Genomic DNA, 15479 nt, shown 5'->3' on the forward strand with positions numbered 1-15479 from the left:
ACACATACAAAAGGTGCATGAGGTGAAAGACTGGCAGCACTCAGACAGGTGGGACAGTCCACTCACTGGTCACAAAATCTGAACAGAAGAGCAATGGAAGGTAATAATGAATTTAACCCTCAATTTGGTCACAGAATATTGCTCCCAATCTGGGTACTTGGATTTAGGAAGCATACCACTACATAAAAGGAAGCTGCAGGATAGATTCATTTGCATGTAATGTGGCAAGAGGGCTTACATATATGACAAAACAACACCTAAATTTCTATTGATTGTCAGTCTATGGATGCCATTGGCAAAGCTGATATTTAGCAGCAATCCCTTATTGCTGTCAAATAGGTCATGTCGTGCCTTTTTAGCTCATCATGTGAAGTATACACACAGTGACAGCAGGCAGGGAATTCCAGAATTTTGACCCAGTGACGATGAAGGAATCCTCAAATGAGGATAGAGTGCTGCTTGGAGGGGCTGATGTTGCCATGCTTAGGTGCCTGAGGTTGTTCTAGGTATTGGAGGCTGCATGTTAGAGAGAATGAGTCACAGAAATCTTGAGGGATTAGTACAGTGAGTTCTTCTTTAACACGAAGGTTGCAATGTTGTGTAATGCCACATTATAGAAAAATCACGCTTTAGAAACAGTGCTTAGAGTGTTAGCGATGTAATCACATTTCAGCTTTTAAAAGTTTGCACTTTAGAAACAACGCCCCAATTCGTCAATCGTATTACAGCGAATTCGCGTTAACGAAACGTATGTTACAGCAGAACGATTTGTACTTTGTTCCATTTGAAAGGGGAATATGTGATGAAGAGCATGAGGTGATCTGATGAAGCAAACAGCAATTGTGAGAGAGGTCAGTTGACTCCGTTGCCGGTATGCGATACAGAGATGCCAGAGTTTCCTCAGTTCCCAGACTAGCGGAGGTCACCACGAAAGTTGGTCCTTGCCCAAAGCATGGTGACCTACAGGCTAAACCCGCCACCAGTCTCTCTCTGTCACACGTGCACACACGAGGGAGGAGCCTGCAGTCCTCTGGGACTAGGACGACTTCCACAATAACAAACAGCATAATTTTATAACAATCCCCCCAAAGAAAATTAAAGGGAGGTTAACTGTTTACGCCCAACAAAAATGTGCTTCAAACAAAACTCTCGTTAGCAGCTGACATAAACAACTGTTGAAAAAAAAATGTCCATCAATTCTATGGATTCAAAGAGGAACATTAAGCAAATTTGAGGATTGATCAAGTGAGTGGGGTTAGATCAGGAATCTTGTGCAAGGAAAAGCCCTTCACAGACTTTATGGGCTGACTATTCTGGTTTTCTCAGATTGGAGACCCATGACTGGAGACCAGTGTTTGCTCCTGAACGGAAGTGCCTGACTGCATCATTTAAATGAAGATCCCTCAGGATAAACAGCAATTTATCAAGATCCCAGGCAGCTTTCAGCATTGGTTGAAACATAGTCCAGTAACCACACCTTCTTCAACAAAAGAGGAGAGTGACGCAGATCGGTGTCATGATTAAACACAAACCATGTAGAAAAGTGAATGCATAATACTGTCCAGATAGTGTATAATTTATCACAAATGCTACTACACAGTGCACAATCATAGCACACAGTACACATTAAACAAAGTGTCTGTCATTCTATAGAGATGATTTCTTGGGTCAATGCAGTCTTATTTCAGAACAGATTTAAAACCATAATTCTCTAATCAAGGTTATGGCCATTGGAATTAAAAACAAACCTAACCCATGAACTGCTTTTCTCAGCTGCTGGAAATGTTCACCTTGATTTGTGGCTAAAGCAGCTTGGCTTTATGCAAGGAATGATGTGGCGATAATACTGCTCCATTTGTGCAACATTACTAATCAGGAAAAGATTGCACAAACCTATAGATTGTTGCAAACCTTAAAAGCAGGAGATGGAGTGAAGCTAGTACTCAAAGTGCACACCTACAGAAGCCTATTAACTGAAAGTATTTGTGAACCCTTATGAATCAACAGCTTTCTCATTGTTTGGGAGAAGATTTGTAGCTCGGGTGCTTGTTGTTGTGGTTCTGTTCGCTGAGCTGGAAATTTTTGTTGCAAATGTTTCATCCCCTGTCTAGGTGACATCGTCAGTGCTTGGGAGCCTCCTGTGAAGCGCTTCTGTGGTGTTCCTCCGGCATTTATAGTGGCCTGTCCCTGCCGCTTCCGGTTGTCAGTTTCAGCTGTCCGCTGTAGTGGTCGGTATATTGGGTCCAGGTCGATGTGTTTGTTGATGGAGTTTGTGGATGAGTGCCATGCTTCTAGGAATTCCCTGGCTGTTCTTTGTTTGGCTTGCCCTATAATGGTAGTGTTGTCCCAGTCAAATATATAGTGTTTTGTGCAGTCCTATATAGAACAAACACGAAGACAGCTAACGATCCGCATCCATGAACATCAACTAGCCACGAAACGCCACGACCAGCTATCCTTAGTAGCCACACACGCAGACGACAAGCAACAGGAATTCGACTGGGACAACACTATCATTATAGGGCAAGCCAAACAAAGAACAGCCAGGCAATTCCTAGAAGCATGGCACTCATCCACAAACTCCATCAACAAACACATCGACCTGGACCCAATATACCGACCACTACAGCAGACAGCTGAAACTGACAACCGGAAGCGGCAGGGACAGGCCACTATAAATGCCGGAGGAAACACCACAGAAGCGCTTCACAGGAGGCTCCCAAGCACTGAGGATGTCACCTAGACAGGGGACGAAACGTTTGCAACAAAAATTTCCAGCTCGGCGAACAGAACCACAACAGCTTTCTCATTATTAAGTATCCAAAACCTTCAATGTTGGTAAATGAAGGTTTGAAAACATAAAAAGATTTTAATTAATGTGAGTAATGCATTAAAGCAGATTTTATAACCACCCACTCAAGATTCCCATATTTTTCTAAAAAAATCATTTTCCTGAACTCCCATAGTTCTCACTAATTACATTCCATGACTGACTGCAAAGTCACTGTTAGTTCAGTGGCAACAGGTTCTAGTGATTAACTATACAGAGATATAGAATGTTTATTCAACAGACTAAAGAATTTGCACCATGTGACTATAAGAAGCTATTAAGTATTCAGAGGGATAAAGGCTACATAGTGAAGTTATCAGTTTCTATAAGTAATTAGATTGGTTTTTGATTCCAAATCTGTTCAGATACAAGACCTCACAGTGAAGAGATGATCTCTATAGGATAACAGACACTTTGTTTAATGTGTACTATGATTGTGTACTCAGTAGTAGCATTTGTGATAAATTGTACACTATCTGTACAGTGTTGTGCATTCACTTCTCTACATGGTTTGTATGTGTGTTTAATCATGGCACCAACCTGCCTCACTCTTCTCTTCATTGAAGGTGTGGATACCAGACTACGTTTCAACCGATGCTGAAAACTGTCTGGGACCTTGATAAATTGTTGTTTATCCTGAGGGATCTTCATTAAATGATGTAGTCAGGAACCTCAATTAAGGAGCAAACACTGGTCTCCTATCATTAGTCTTCCAAATAAAACTGCACAATGTTCTCAGCAGCCTTTTCAGGGCATTGAGCAGATATTAACACACAAATTGCATGAAAATAGTGAAGTCATGGTTTCTTTTCCAATTTAGCAAAAACGTGTTTGAGTATCTGAAAAAACATTGTTCCTAAAATGTGTAACATAACACACATCTGGAATAATTTTCAGATCAGTAGTTACAGAATGAATTCACAATCGGCCTAACAGAGTGACTACATCTCTTATTGTCTCATTAGTCTGGCTGACTTCAATGAACCATCATGGTTAAGCACATACCGGGTATTTTTAGCTTCTGGTGTGAACTCAGATGAGATGAGAGCCATGTACTTGCGCATTTTCACCCAGAGGTTGGGTTTTGGAATGCAACCATTGTGGGCGTGAATGCAATGAATCCTTGCTAGCTCTGTCGCTATGAGCCTACAAAGAGATAGAAGGCACATGTCATTCAAACATATCAGTCCCAAAGAGCATTTAGACACACTTTCCTATTTATGTTGCGAATCTAGGATGGATTGATCCAAGGAATCTTGACTTGTGAATTTCCCACTGAAGTGCTGCTGTAGGAAAGGACTTGCATTAATATAGTACTTTTCACAGTAATGCCATGTTGGGGAAAAGTTCAGATGAAACGTTATTCATCTGAGAAATTAATCCTTTCGCTCCACAGTTGCTGCTTGGCCTGCTGAATATTCATGTCAGTTGAGTTTTTATTTCAGATTTCCAGCACCTGTAGTATTCTGATTTATCTATAAATGTGAAGTATCCTCAGTGTTGAGGCATGGGAGCCAATTTGCACACAGCAAGACTGCACAAAAAGCAGTTACCTAACCATCAGACAAGCTGAATAAAAGGATTACGCTCCAAGCACAGCAAAAAGGAAATTACAGAGATGCAAGACGTAAAATGGACACCAGCAGGAAAACAGAGTCAGATTTTAAGAAAGATTGATAGGAGAGAAAAGAGCAATAGAAAAGGAGAGAACTTTGGAGTATGGCACTCAACAGAGTTTTGGCATGGCCACTGTTGGTGAAAAGTCGCATAAGTGGTTATGGAAAGAGAAACCATCGAAAGCCTCAAATGGATGCATCGTGGATCCGGTTTTGGTTTCAGTCCCTTGGGCAAATCCAGGAGGAGATCCATGACCCTGAAAGTCACTCCATCCTTGACTAGCAGTACAGCAGAGTAGACTCAGACCATCCACTCTACTTCGGTTCGAAATCTTTGTTATTCATTCATGGAATATAGACCAGCATTTATTGCCCATTCATAAGATCGTAAGATACAGGAGCTGAATTAGGCCATTCGGCCCATAGAGTCTGCTCTGCCATTTGATCTTGGGTGATATGCTTCTCAACCCCATGTTCCTGCTTCCGCCCCATAACCAATTAAAGATTTGTCTAACTTCTCCTTAAACTGTCTCAACATCCATTGCACTCTGGAGTAGCAAATTCCATAGATTCTAAACCCTTTCGGTGGCACGGTAACACAGTGGTTAGCACTACTGCCTCTCAGCGCCAGAGACCCAGCTTCATTTTCCACCTCAGGCGACTCTCTGCATGGAGTTTGCACATTCTCCATGTGTCTGTGTGGGTTTCCTCCGGGTGCTCCAGTTTCCTCCCACAGTCCAAAAATGTGCAGGTTAGGTGAATTAGCCATGCTAAATTGTTCGTAGTGTTAGGTGAAGGGATAAATGTAGGGGAATGGGTCTGGGTGGGTTGCTCTTTGGAGGGTCGGTGTGGATCTATTGGGCCGAAGGGCCTATTGCCACATTAAGTAATCTCTCTTCACCTCTGTTTTAGGTTTTCTACCACTTATCCTAAGACTATGACTTCTAATTACCCAGAGCACAGTTAAGAGTCAACCACATTGGTATGGATCTGGAGTTGTGTAGACCAGATCAGGTGAAGATAGAGTTCCTTCCAAAAAGGAAACAGCAAACCGGACAGGTGTTTAGTGACAATCCACGTGGCTGCTGTTGGCTAGTTTATTTCAGATATTTTGTTGAATCTAAAGTTCACCATGTGCTATGGTGGAATGTGAACTTATGTCCCCATAAAGCTGGCCTGGGATTCTGGTCCAGTGACATTGCCACTACCTCCTGCAAATCTGAGCCTATTACAGCAAGAAATGCTGAACGTAGGACATGTAAGCCTGATAAGATTTAAAGAGAAATTATGTGAAGATACTGAGAGATGGCTAGATAGGCAAACTGTCCCCTCACCCAAGTCTTGAACTAAGAAACGGCTGAATTCAAACTAAACTGCCTATGAAGGAGGGGGAAAAGTAACAAAACAAAAATAAATTTAAAAAAATTGTGTCAAAGAAACCTAAGCCTATTTGGTTAAGCACAGCTTGAGAGAGTTTATAAAAAAAACTTGCATAGTTTGAAGGAAAAGATGGTCCTTTGAAAATTTGTACAAAGTAAGTAACAAGAAGAATTAACACATGGTTCATGTAGAACAAAATATTAGAAGCACTTTGTGGACTGTTAAAGACAAGAGAGATGGAAAAATAGTTCAGCAGTTTTAAAACAGAACGAGAGAGAAGAAAAAAAAAACAGTAGGAAGTCAGGAAGATTTTTAAAAAAGCACAAGAGTCAGAACAGCTGAAAAAGGAAAGTGAAAAGCTTCTAAATCCCTTTGGGGAAGGTGGCAATGGGGTGTTGGTTACAGTTAAATATATTCACACGGTGGTGTGGACCAGTTTGGGCCAAAGAGCTTGTCTCCATGCTATAGGACTCTAAACAGTAGCAGAAGTCATCGTGGTGTAATGATAACAGCAGTGGACCTGTAATCCAGAACCCTTAGGTCACATTTTGGGGACTTGGGTTCAAATCACACCATGCCAGATGGGGAGGTTTGAATTCAAATAAGTGATCTGGAATTAAAAAGCTAGCCTAATTGCCATTTAAAAAGTTTGAGGGAAGGAAATCTGCCACCCTTACCTGGTCTGGTCCATATGTAATTCCACACCCACAGCAGTATGGTGACTCCTAACTGCCCTCTGGGCAATTCAGGATAGGCAATGAATGCTGGCCTGGCTAGGAACACTCACAGCCCTTGAATGGAATTAAAAATAAAACTGCTGGACATGGAACTAATCTTAGCTCAGTTTTTAAAAAAAAATATAATGGGTTGGCCAGCTGATAACTACAGTGGGTGTAAAGGAAAAAAGTTTGAATTGATTATGGAACAAGATGATCAGGGAGATCTTTGCAGTGGAAGAGGGGACAAGGCTAAGCCAGTACTGCCCAAAAGGCAGTCCATGCCAGGTATTTACAAGAACTCTTCTTACGTTGGAGCAAAAAAAGTTGAATGGGTTTCTAATAAACAAAAATCTTAGAAAGATGGGCATTCCCGACAAAGGTTAACATGCATTACATATTCCCAGTGGATCTCGGGAGGGGTGGCATCAAGTCTTCCTCTTAAAAATCAGAAGGTGTTCCTACAGTCCTGTTTAGCAATTTTAGGGTTTTTAAAAAAAAAAAACCACGTGAGCATACACAAACTGCTTGTGGCCCCCTGCTTCTCTCCCTCTCAGCTGGTGATCTCCACTGCTTTTAATGTTTTTTTCCCCTCCACATAAACCAGCTAATTTGAAAAATGGGCAATTTTTCTGGTAATTGTTAAGTAAAAAAGAACTCAGTTGTGTAGGCATGATACTGGATGTAGAAAGAAAAAAACTAGGATAAGGGCACATGTGGGGCAGTGGTAGTGTCTGGGAGATGAGACCTTTAAACAAAAGAACATGATGTCATTCACCTTTGATGCAAAAAAAACCACAATCAACTGGAAAATGTGGATGACTAATAGATGAAAAAATACACCACAGGTAACAGGGTGTAAAAGCACATCTGGATATAGACAAAGAAATGTAAACCACTTATATTGGTGTTTTAACACAGATGGTACTCAAACCCTCACCAAGACTGAATAGCCTGAGGCTGTATCCCCTGGAATACCAGAGGCTGAGGGGTGACCTTCTAGGAGGTTTATAAAAATCAGGAGGGGCATGGATAGGGTGAATAGCAAGATCTTTGCCCCAAGCTAGTGAATGATTTAAAAAGGGACCAGAGAAGCAACTTTTTCCACGCAGAAGGTAGTGAGTGAATGGAATGAGCTGCTAGGAGGCTGGTACAATTACACCCATCCAGATGGGTTTTAAATGGTGTATGAATAGTATGGGTTTAAGAGGGATTTGGGCCAAATGGGACTACATTAAATTTTGGATATGTGGTCAGCTTGGATAAGTTGGACCAAAGGGTCTGTGTCCATGCTGTACAGCTCTATGACCTTAATGACAAATCAATAATGGGTCAAAACAAAATTAAAGTTTTTGCTACAGCTCAGCATGACCATTATGATAGACTGATTCTAACAGTGCTTGCCTGGTATACTTAAAGGTCATGGGAACATGATTGGGCTTTGGAACCAGGCAGCTGTTAAATAAGCTAATAGGCAAAAAGTTACTTATGCAGCATACCAATGCTGTTGATATTAAGCAAATATGAAAGAACCTACTGCAACTAGTACCCAGAGTAGCTGAACTATTAACTTTTGGAATAACCAGTGTCTTTAATTTACTGACGCCATCTGATCCTCACGTGCTAAAGGACATGAACTTTCCCATATTTAGTTTTTGTGGACCTTGTACTTCTGCCTTTAACAAGGTGTTTGGAAAAGTCTTAGTCAAATGACAACTAAACAAAAAAAAAAGATAATCAACATTATTCTAACTTGGTCGACATGACTGGTTATGCAGCACAAAGTGGGTCAGCAGTTATTTATAAAATGATCCAGAAGTGCAGTTTTGCAGATTTGTGTACATAACCGGACCTTTGGACCAAGCAATGGCATATTGACATGCTCCCCAAACTTAAATGGTTAGGACAAAATGGAAAAGAGGGACAAACAACATATTTATAAGTATTTTTCACATCCTCCAGGCATTCCAAAAAATTTATACCTAATGGAGTTATTGTTGAAATATATGTAGTCAGACAACTTTCCTGGTTTCCTCCAAGTAGGACTGACAGACCTCAGGTTACAATATTTTATCTGAAAGTCACTATAACCCAAGGGGACCACAGAGTGCTCTGAGAGACACACAATTGGTGGTGAATTTAACTTTAGAGTCACCACACTTTAGGAGCAGAAAGAGGTTGAGAAGGCAGGGCCTTCATGACTTTAGCAGGTAAAGGGAATCAAACCTGCAGGGGATCAACTGTCTGAACAGCTGGTTTGTGATGCAAAATGATGCCAATAGCATAGGTTTACAGTCCTGAGATTAAGCTCACATTCACTTTTTACTTTCCTGAAGGGCAGGAGTTTCTGCAATACGGTGATCCTTTGGCAAGTAGGTAATGGGCTCAAACCCACCATCTTCTGAATCAGAGCCAAATGCACTGCCCACTGAGGCAGACGGGAGTGGAGATGGGGCAGCAAAAGTGAGAAACATGAAAGTCAGCCAAACATGGACTGTGCTTGTAAGTGTCAAAAGGAAACCTGTTTGTAAGACACGAGCAGAGAATGATCATTTTAATTAAGTGATGATTGGTAGAAACAGATCCAACACATCCTGTAGAAATTCAAGTTGCAGAGATATGGGGCAAGAGCCAAAGAGTGGGGTCTACAAAAGATGACATGGACATGGGGCCAGTTGACTCCCTTCTAAATCAATTTGTCTTATGTAAAGAAAGCAAGTGACCAAAGCAAGCACATGCAAGATCAGTTTGGGCTCAGTAAACTAGCCAACACCACTTAATTCACCTACCTCTACCTCTTGAGAGAGAGGACATCCTAAAGTCCAACATGCAAAGGTGCAAAGCCCTGACGACAGCCAGGTCTGGAGCATAGTGTGTAATTCTGGCCTGGGCACCTCTACCACAGAGGGTATTTGGACAGTGGAGATTCCCCAGGAAGGGCGATCAAGCTGAATTGGAGGAGTTGAAGAACTTTGGCTTCAGAAGAAGCAATCTTAAGTGATGATGATTTCCAAAGTTCTGAATTAATCAAAAAGTTGATGTGCAATTAGATAGACCACACTGCCACAACATCCACAATCAGGGGCTCAAACTCCAGATTAAGAGGAGACAGTTTAGATTTAACTGTTTCCACAGAAGATAGTGAATGTCAGGCACAGGCCAGGACAGATATTGAGGAAAAACTGGAAAAGGAGACATTAGATCCATGAATGTGCAGGTGAGGGAATACAAAATTTTGGATTGACAGGAATCATTTCCTTAAAGATTAATGCAGAATGTAGCCACTCAGCCCTGGGGACAAGACACCGCCTGGAGTGGTTTTAAGCCACTGAAAGCAGAAGGTACAACATTGATTTCGGTTTTCAGCTGATTACAGGCCTCATCCTTCTTTCCTCAACATTCAAGCTTTGGGCAAGTAAATGGCTTGGATGACTATAAAAGAAACACATTCTGGCCATTCCTTATCAACATCCAGCTGAAAAAGCTATATGCACAGACTGAAGGAGGTCAAGAGCCTGGTGAATCTTTGGAATTCCTGCCAGAAAGCTGTGGAAGTTAAAAAAAAAGTCACTCAGTAGACTCAAGACAGAACTTAAGTTTCTGGAGATTGAGGGCATGAAGGGATTACAGAGATAGCTAATCATCTCTGTGCGGAAAATAGCACTATGACCTAGAATGCTGGGTACAGGCTCGGTGGGTTGAATGGCCCACTCCCATTCTTTACTGGACTCCTTGTACACACAATGTTTTGAGGAAACTCTGGTTTTTAAGATTATGGAGCAGAAATCCCCACCCTGTCCCACCACCTCAGCTTTCAATTCTGTCACAATATCAAATGAATGCCTGAATGTTTGAGGATAGAGATGGAGAGATTGTTCCTGTTGGCTGGCCAACACAGATAAAACCAGAGGATAAAGATCTCATTAGAGAACCTTCACTGAGGGTTCTGAATTTTTGGAACGGTCTAACAAAGCTGCAGATACTCTGGCATATATTCCAAGGCAGAGGTGGACAGATTCTTCATTAGAGAGAGAACTGTGGGATAGCAGGAATAGGCAATAAAAGTAGATTCGAAGCAAAACAACATTAGCATTGCTGCCTCCTATTGCTAGGGACCCAGGTTCAATTCCAGCCTTGGGTGACTGAGGTATATACATTCTTCCAGTTTCTGCTTAGGTTTCTACTGAGAATCTGGTTTTCTACCAGTCCAAGAGATATGCAGGTTACGTGGACTAACTGCTCTAACTTGTGCATCTCTGGGCTCTATGGGACAAGTCAGGCAGATTAGCAATGGTAAATGCAGTTTACGGGGATAGGATAGGGAGCCAGGTCTGGGCAGGATGCTCTTCAGGAGGGTCAGTGTAGACTTGATGGGCTGAATGGCCTCGATCTGACTGTAGGGACTCTACAATTTCAGCTTTTGGGTATCTGGGCCTCCAGAACTCACCACTTTTACAACAGAAGTGTAGTTTTAAAAACTACCATCACCTTCAGCTCAGATCAATTAGCCTTGTTAATTGAAGATTCTTAATCCAAAGACCACCACTAACTTAGGAACGCAATGATCAAAACATGTACAGAAACTTGCTGCTTGGCTCATTAAACTTTGAGCTTTAAAGTCTCTCAGAAGCAGGGTGAAAGCTCATCTCAATGTGGTGTCTTTTAGCTTTCTTTGAGGTGGTCATGTTAGCTTGCTGTCGTCATGTGGGTAATATTATTGGTGAGCCTACACTACCATTACCAATTTTAATACAGGGACAAACATCCCAAGGCCCTTTGCAGGCAAACCTCTACTAAAAAAAAAGTGGGGGGGGGAATATTTGTCAGATATGATTAAGCAAGGGTCAAGGAGGATCAAAGGGCAAAGATTAGCTCATGAATGATACTATTAAAAAAAAAGAAAAAAAACTTGTAGAATGTTAGAAACATTGATAAATGATTTTTTCACATCGGTTTGATGCCACATCTTGTCAAACACCATCCAGCTTTTGGTATTATTGATTCCACATGGGGCAATCCCTCTGAAGCCTTCCAAACAAACAGGAACAATGGAGAAGTGGCTAGAACTGAAACCAAAATAAAAATTGTAATTGTTGCTCCACTTGCCAGTAATGACAATAATGGAAGCCTGCTTTGTGTTGTTCAAACTATGCAGCTTGACATTTATTCACCAGAGGCAATAAAAAGCTGCCCAATTAAAAAAGTCTGCTCAGAATATAGTTGGAAAAAAAAGTGGCAAGTCTTTTAAAATGGCTTTAAATAAGGGATTTCTAAGTGAGTGTAAAGTGAGGCAGCATTCCAGAGGCTAGTAAAAAGATGCAATGAGTGCATACTGGCAATATCTTTTGGCACTGTTCAAGACTGCATTGAGGAAGCATCATTTGGCTCATTCACCTGATGATGAACGGATGTAAAAACATCACTATACATGTGCAAGGGAATTAGGAAGCAGCAAATTATAATCTACCCTCTAGGAGGATGGGGAGGACTCATCTCTTCACTGATCAATATGCAGTTTCAAGTTGACAAATGGGTAAAGCAATGAATTAAGAGATCTGCCAGGCCATGAAATGTGCCAAAAGAAAAAGGTTACCACAGCAGGAATAGGCTGGTCAATCTTCCACGATTACCCTAGGACTGCAGGAAATGTAGCGGTGTCCCAGGCACTGCTGTTAGCAACCAAGTGCTCGGAGTTTTGAAGTAGTCAATAATGTTTACATCCCAGACAAGGCCAGTATTTGCTGCCTAATTACCCTCATGCAGGTGAGGAGTTAGCTTCCTGAGCCATTGCAACCCTAGAGTTTCAAGGCTGCTGCAATGCTACATTGAAAGCACTTCCAGAATTTTAACCCAGAGACAGTGAAGAAGTGGAAATATGGTTCTGAGTCAGGATATCAGAGGGGAGCTTCTAGATGTTGATACAGCACCCCTTGACAACCTAGATTGAGATAGGTGGTTGTTTTGAACCCAATCTCAAAGGGAGCTTGGTGAGTTACTGTAGTGCAGCTTGCAGATGATACACACTGCTGTCATTTTGCACCAATGGTGCAAGGACTTGTTTACATTGGCATTGGGATACTAATCAAGCAGATTGTGTCCTGGATCCAAGCTTCTTGCATTGGAACAAAGTCTTTACATATTGCTAGTACTGAGAAAGGTTAGTGCCTGGAGATTCCATGAGCAATTATAAAGCAGTCCCTAAAACTTTTTCCACATTTGGGTTTCTGCATCAGATTGGTTCAGCTGTCTTAGGAATAATAAGATTTTTTTTTTGGGGGGTGGGGGGGCACATTTTGTTCAGGCTTTTTGTCATGCACTCATCAGGACATTTTTGTAAGAACAACAATTTGGTTGGGGGGTGGAAGTTATGCTGTTGGAGAGGACAGTGCCAATTGGTTAGCAAGTGGACTCATTCACATGCTATTTTGATTGTAGCAGTTAAGTGCTACAGTGTGCTAAAATTTTCATAATAGAACAAGATTTAAAAAAAGGTGCACTCCAAATTGCAAACATTTTCTTAAACAGTGACTTTGCCACTGTTGGAAAAATAATTTGTCAAAGAAATACTTCAAGAGCACAAACCAGTGGCCTGTTGAGTATATATTGCTACACCTCACGTTATCTTCCTCCTGTTTAAAAAAAAAAGGACATAGGAATTAGGACCAGTAGGCCATTTAACCCCCATTTCCACCCCCGACAATCACGAATCTATCCAACTCAGCCATAAAATTCAGTGACCTTGTGTTTACAACTTTTCAGCAACTATAAGAGGAAGAGAACAAATTCTTATCTCCATTTACAAATCCAAAAAAAAATTAAAAATCTATTGCTAGCTCTACTCTCTCCCACAAGGGAGAGAGAGATTGAATGAAAAAAGATTGAATGACAAAGGAATGAGAAGGATCTCTTTATTACTCATGAGCAAAAGGAGTTTCGAAAAAACGTTTTGATTACCCAGCCCAAGAAGTGAACATTTTTGTTGCCTTGGTACAATGAGCACTGATCGTACAGAAGGTTTGGTTCAGCCTTTGAAAGAAATTCTCAAAAAAAAAAAATTAAAATAAAAAAAGCTTTCTTCCTTCATTCATTTTGGGGAATTCACAATTGCCAGCATTGAACCAGCAACCTGCAGGCAAATCTGTTCTATACTTCATTACTTAGTGAGAAGTGGGATCAGGAAAGGAGATTAAAAACCATAACCATCCATGGGTGTAAGAAGTCAACAGTTGACTGAAGTACAAGAACATTTTATTCCAGAGAATGAAGTGTGCTTTTTGGATTGACTTTTGGATAGTATCACAACTGCCATCACAGAAATTCTCATAAGTAGAACAATGTTCATGCAGTTCAGCTTGTAACATCTGAACTTACCCTTGAACATCCACTTTGACAGTTCATGACAATGAACATATTCAAGACCCACTATACTGCACAGCTAATTGAAAAGCTATTTGGGGTATCAATGACTAATGTACTGAATGCTCATTGGAAGGGGTTAAACATGCATTAAAAACAGTTAGACCTCTGTACATGCAATGTAGATGATTCCTTCAGCACACCATGCAAATTCCAGACCTAAACTGATGCAGCAAGCATGGCACAAAATAAAAGTTCGTGGAAAGTGCAGTGACCTAAACTGACCTGCCACTCAGTACTCAGCAAGAAAACCAGCCTCCATATGAAAAGGCATGTCTCTTTGCTAAAGAGATTGTGGTCCAGGCAGCAAGAAATATTAGTCTCCTTGGTTCTTGTTTGCCTTCAGGTTACAAATGCTTCTACACCAGACAGAAACTGGTTTTAGTTAGATTGGAAGATAGGTTTCCAAAAATAAAAAAGATATTCTGCTAACCACAAGGGAAAATAAGCAGTGATCAAACCAGCAAAGAACAAGAATTTGAGATAGTTGAGATTAGTTCAATACTGCAGAGATATGAACAATGTTAAATGACATCCATGATCAGCCACAGCACGTGAGTAATACACACATCAGCACATGTACAGATTTACCTTTTTCCAGGCTCAAACATTGTCACTTAACTGGAAGCAATCAAAACATTACATTCCCCAAAGTCCAAAGGAAATGAAATCCTATTTATCCAGAGGAATGGCTGTCTCTGGGTTTCTCTGCAGTTTTCCTCACATTCCAAACCCCTCTGACAAACAGTCTACAATTTGACAAGTTGCCAGACCAAAGAAAGTGTTGAGATTCCTTCACAATGGTGGCAAAAAATGCTGGGAAAGCAGCAAAAAGCAGTGGTGACAACTGGTGGGCTTTCCAAGTTGGTGTCAAGACCATTTGACAAAATGTAGATCCACCAATAAGTGTCATGAGCTGCATCAACTCTGGTCACTTGACATTGTTAATACCTCCATTTAAAGTGAGATTGCCCTACATAAGCTTTCATACTTTAATTACACCCTCCAGCTATAGCGTTGCTACAGTGAGAGATTCAGCTCCTCAGTCTAGAAAGCAGCATCTAAGCCAAATGCTGCAATTACCATGTGTTTTGTTATACAACTAACAATATTCAAAATTTAAAAAAGGATAGAAGGTATGATTTCAAAACAGCCAAGTTATGCTTTACCTGGGTGGAATCTCTTCACTGATTCATGTTAAAAATAAGACTTTATATGTAACATTTGCTGAAACCAAATTAGGAATTGTCACTAAAAACATAGGATCGAACAGGTTAGTGAAATAGACTGGTTTCTAAATATTGAAGTGGACATTCTACATTTTGGGAACAGAAGAGTGAAACATTCCTCAGGAAAAGGAAGATCATTTGAGGAGGAAGACTAAGCACCACAATGAAATTCAGGTGAATTAGGTCTTGCGAATCTTTGACCATTTAAGTTAGCAGTTGGAAAATTAGCGTCTAAACTGTAATATGGATGTAAAAAGAATCAAAGCTGAATCATACAGCTGGCAATGAAAGG

The 15479-nt window shown here is 40.9% G+C and overlaps 1 protein-coding gene across 1 annotated transcript in view; it reads right to left on the reverse strand.

The window, feature by feature from the left end:
* The window catches only part of LOC122563064 (ethanolamine kinase 1-like), a 49917-nt gene that overhangs the window by 20680 nt on the left and 13758 nt on the right, over positions 1 to 15479 (reverse strand). The window contains exon 3 of the mRNA XM_043716427.1: positions 3836 to 3976. Within this exon, the coding sequence (XP_043572362.1) occupies positions 3836 to 3976 (141 nt within the window). The remainder of the gene's footprint in view (positions 1 to 3835; positions 3977 to 15479) is intronic.

This window comes from Chiloscyllium plagiosum, chromosome 26 (assembly GCF_004010195.1).
Source record: "Chiloscyllium plagiosum isolate BGI_BamShark_2017 chromosome 26, ASM401019v2, whole genome shotgun sequence".
NCBI classification, from domain to species: domain Eukaryota; kingdom Metazoa; phylum Chordata; class Chondrichthyes; order Orectolobiformes; family Hemiscylliidae; genus Chiloscyllium; species Chiloscyllium plagiosum.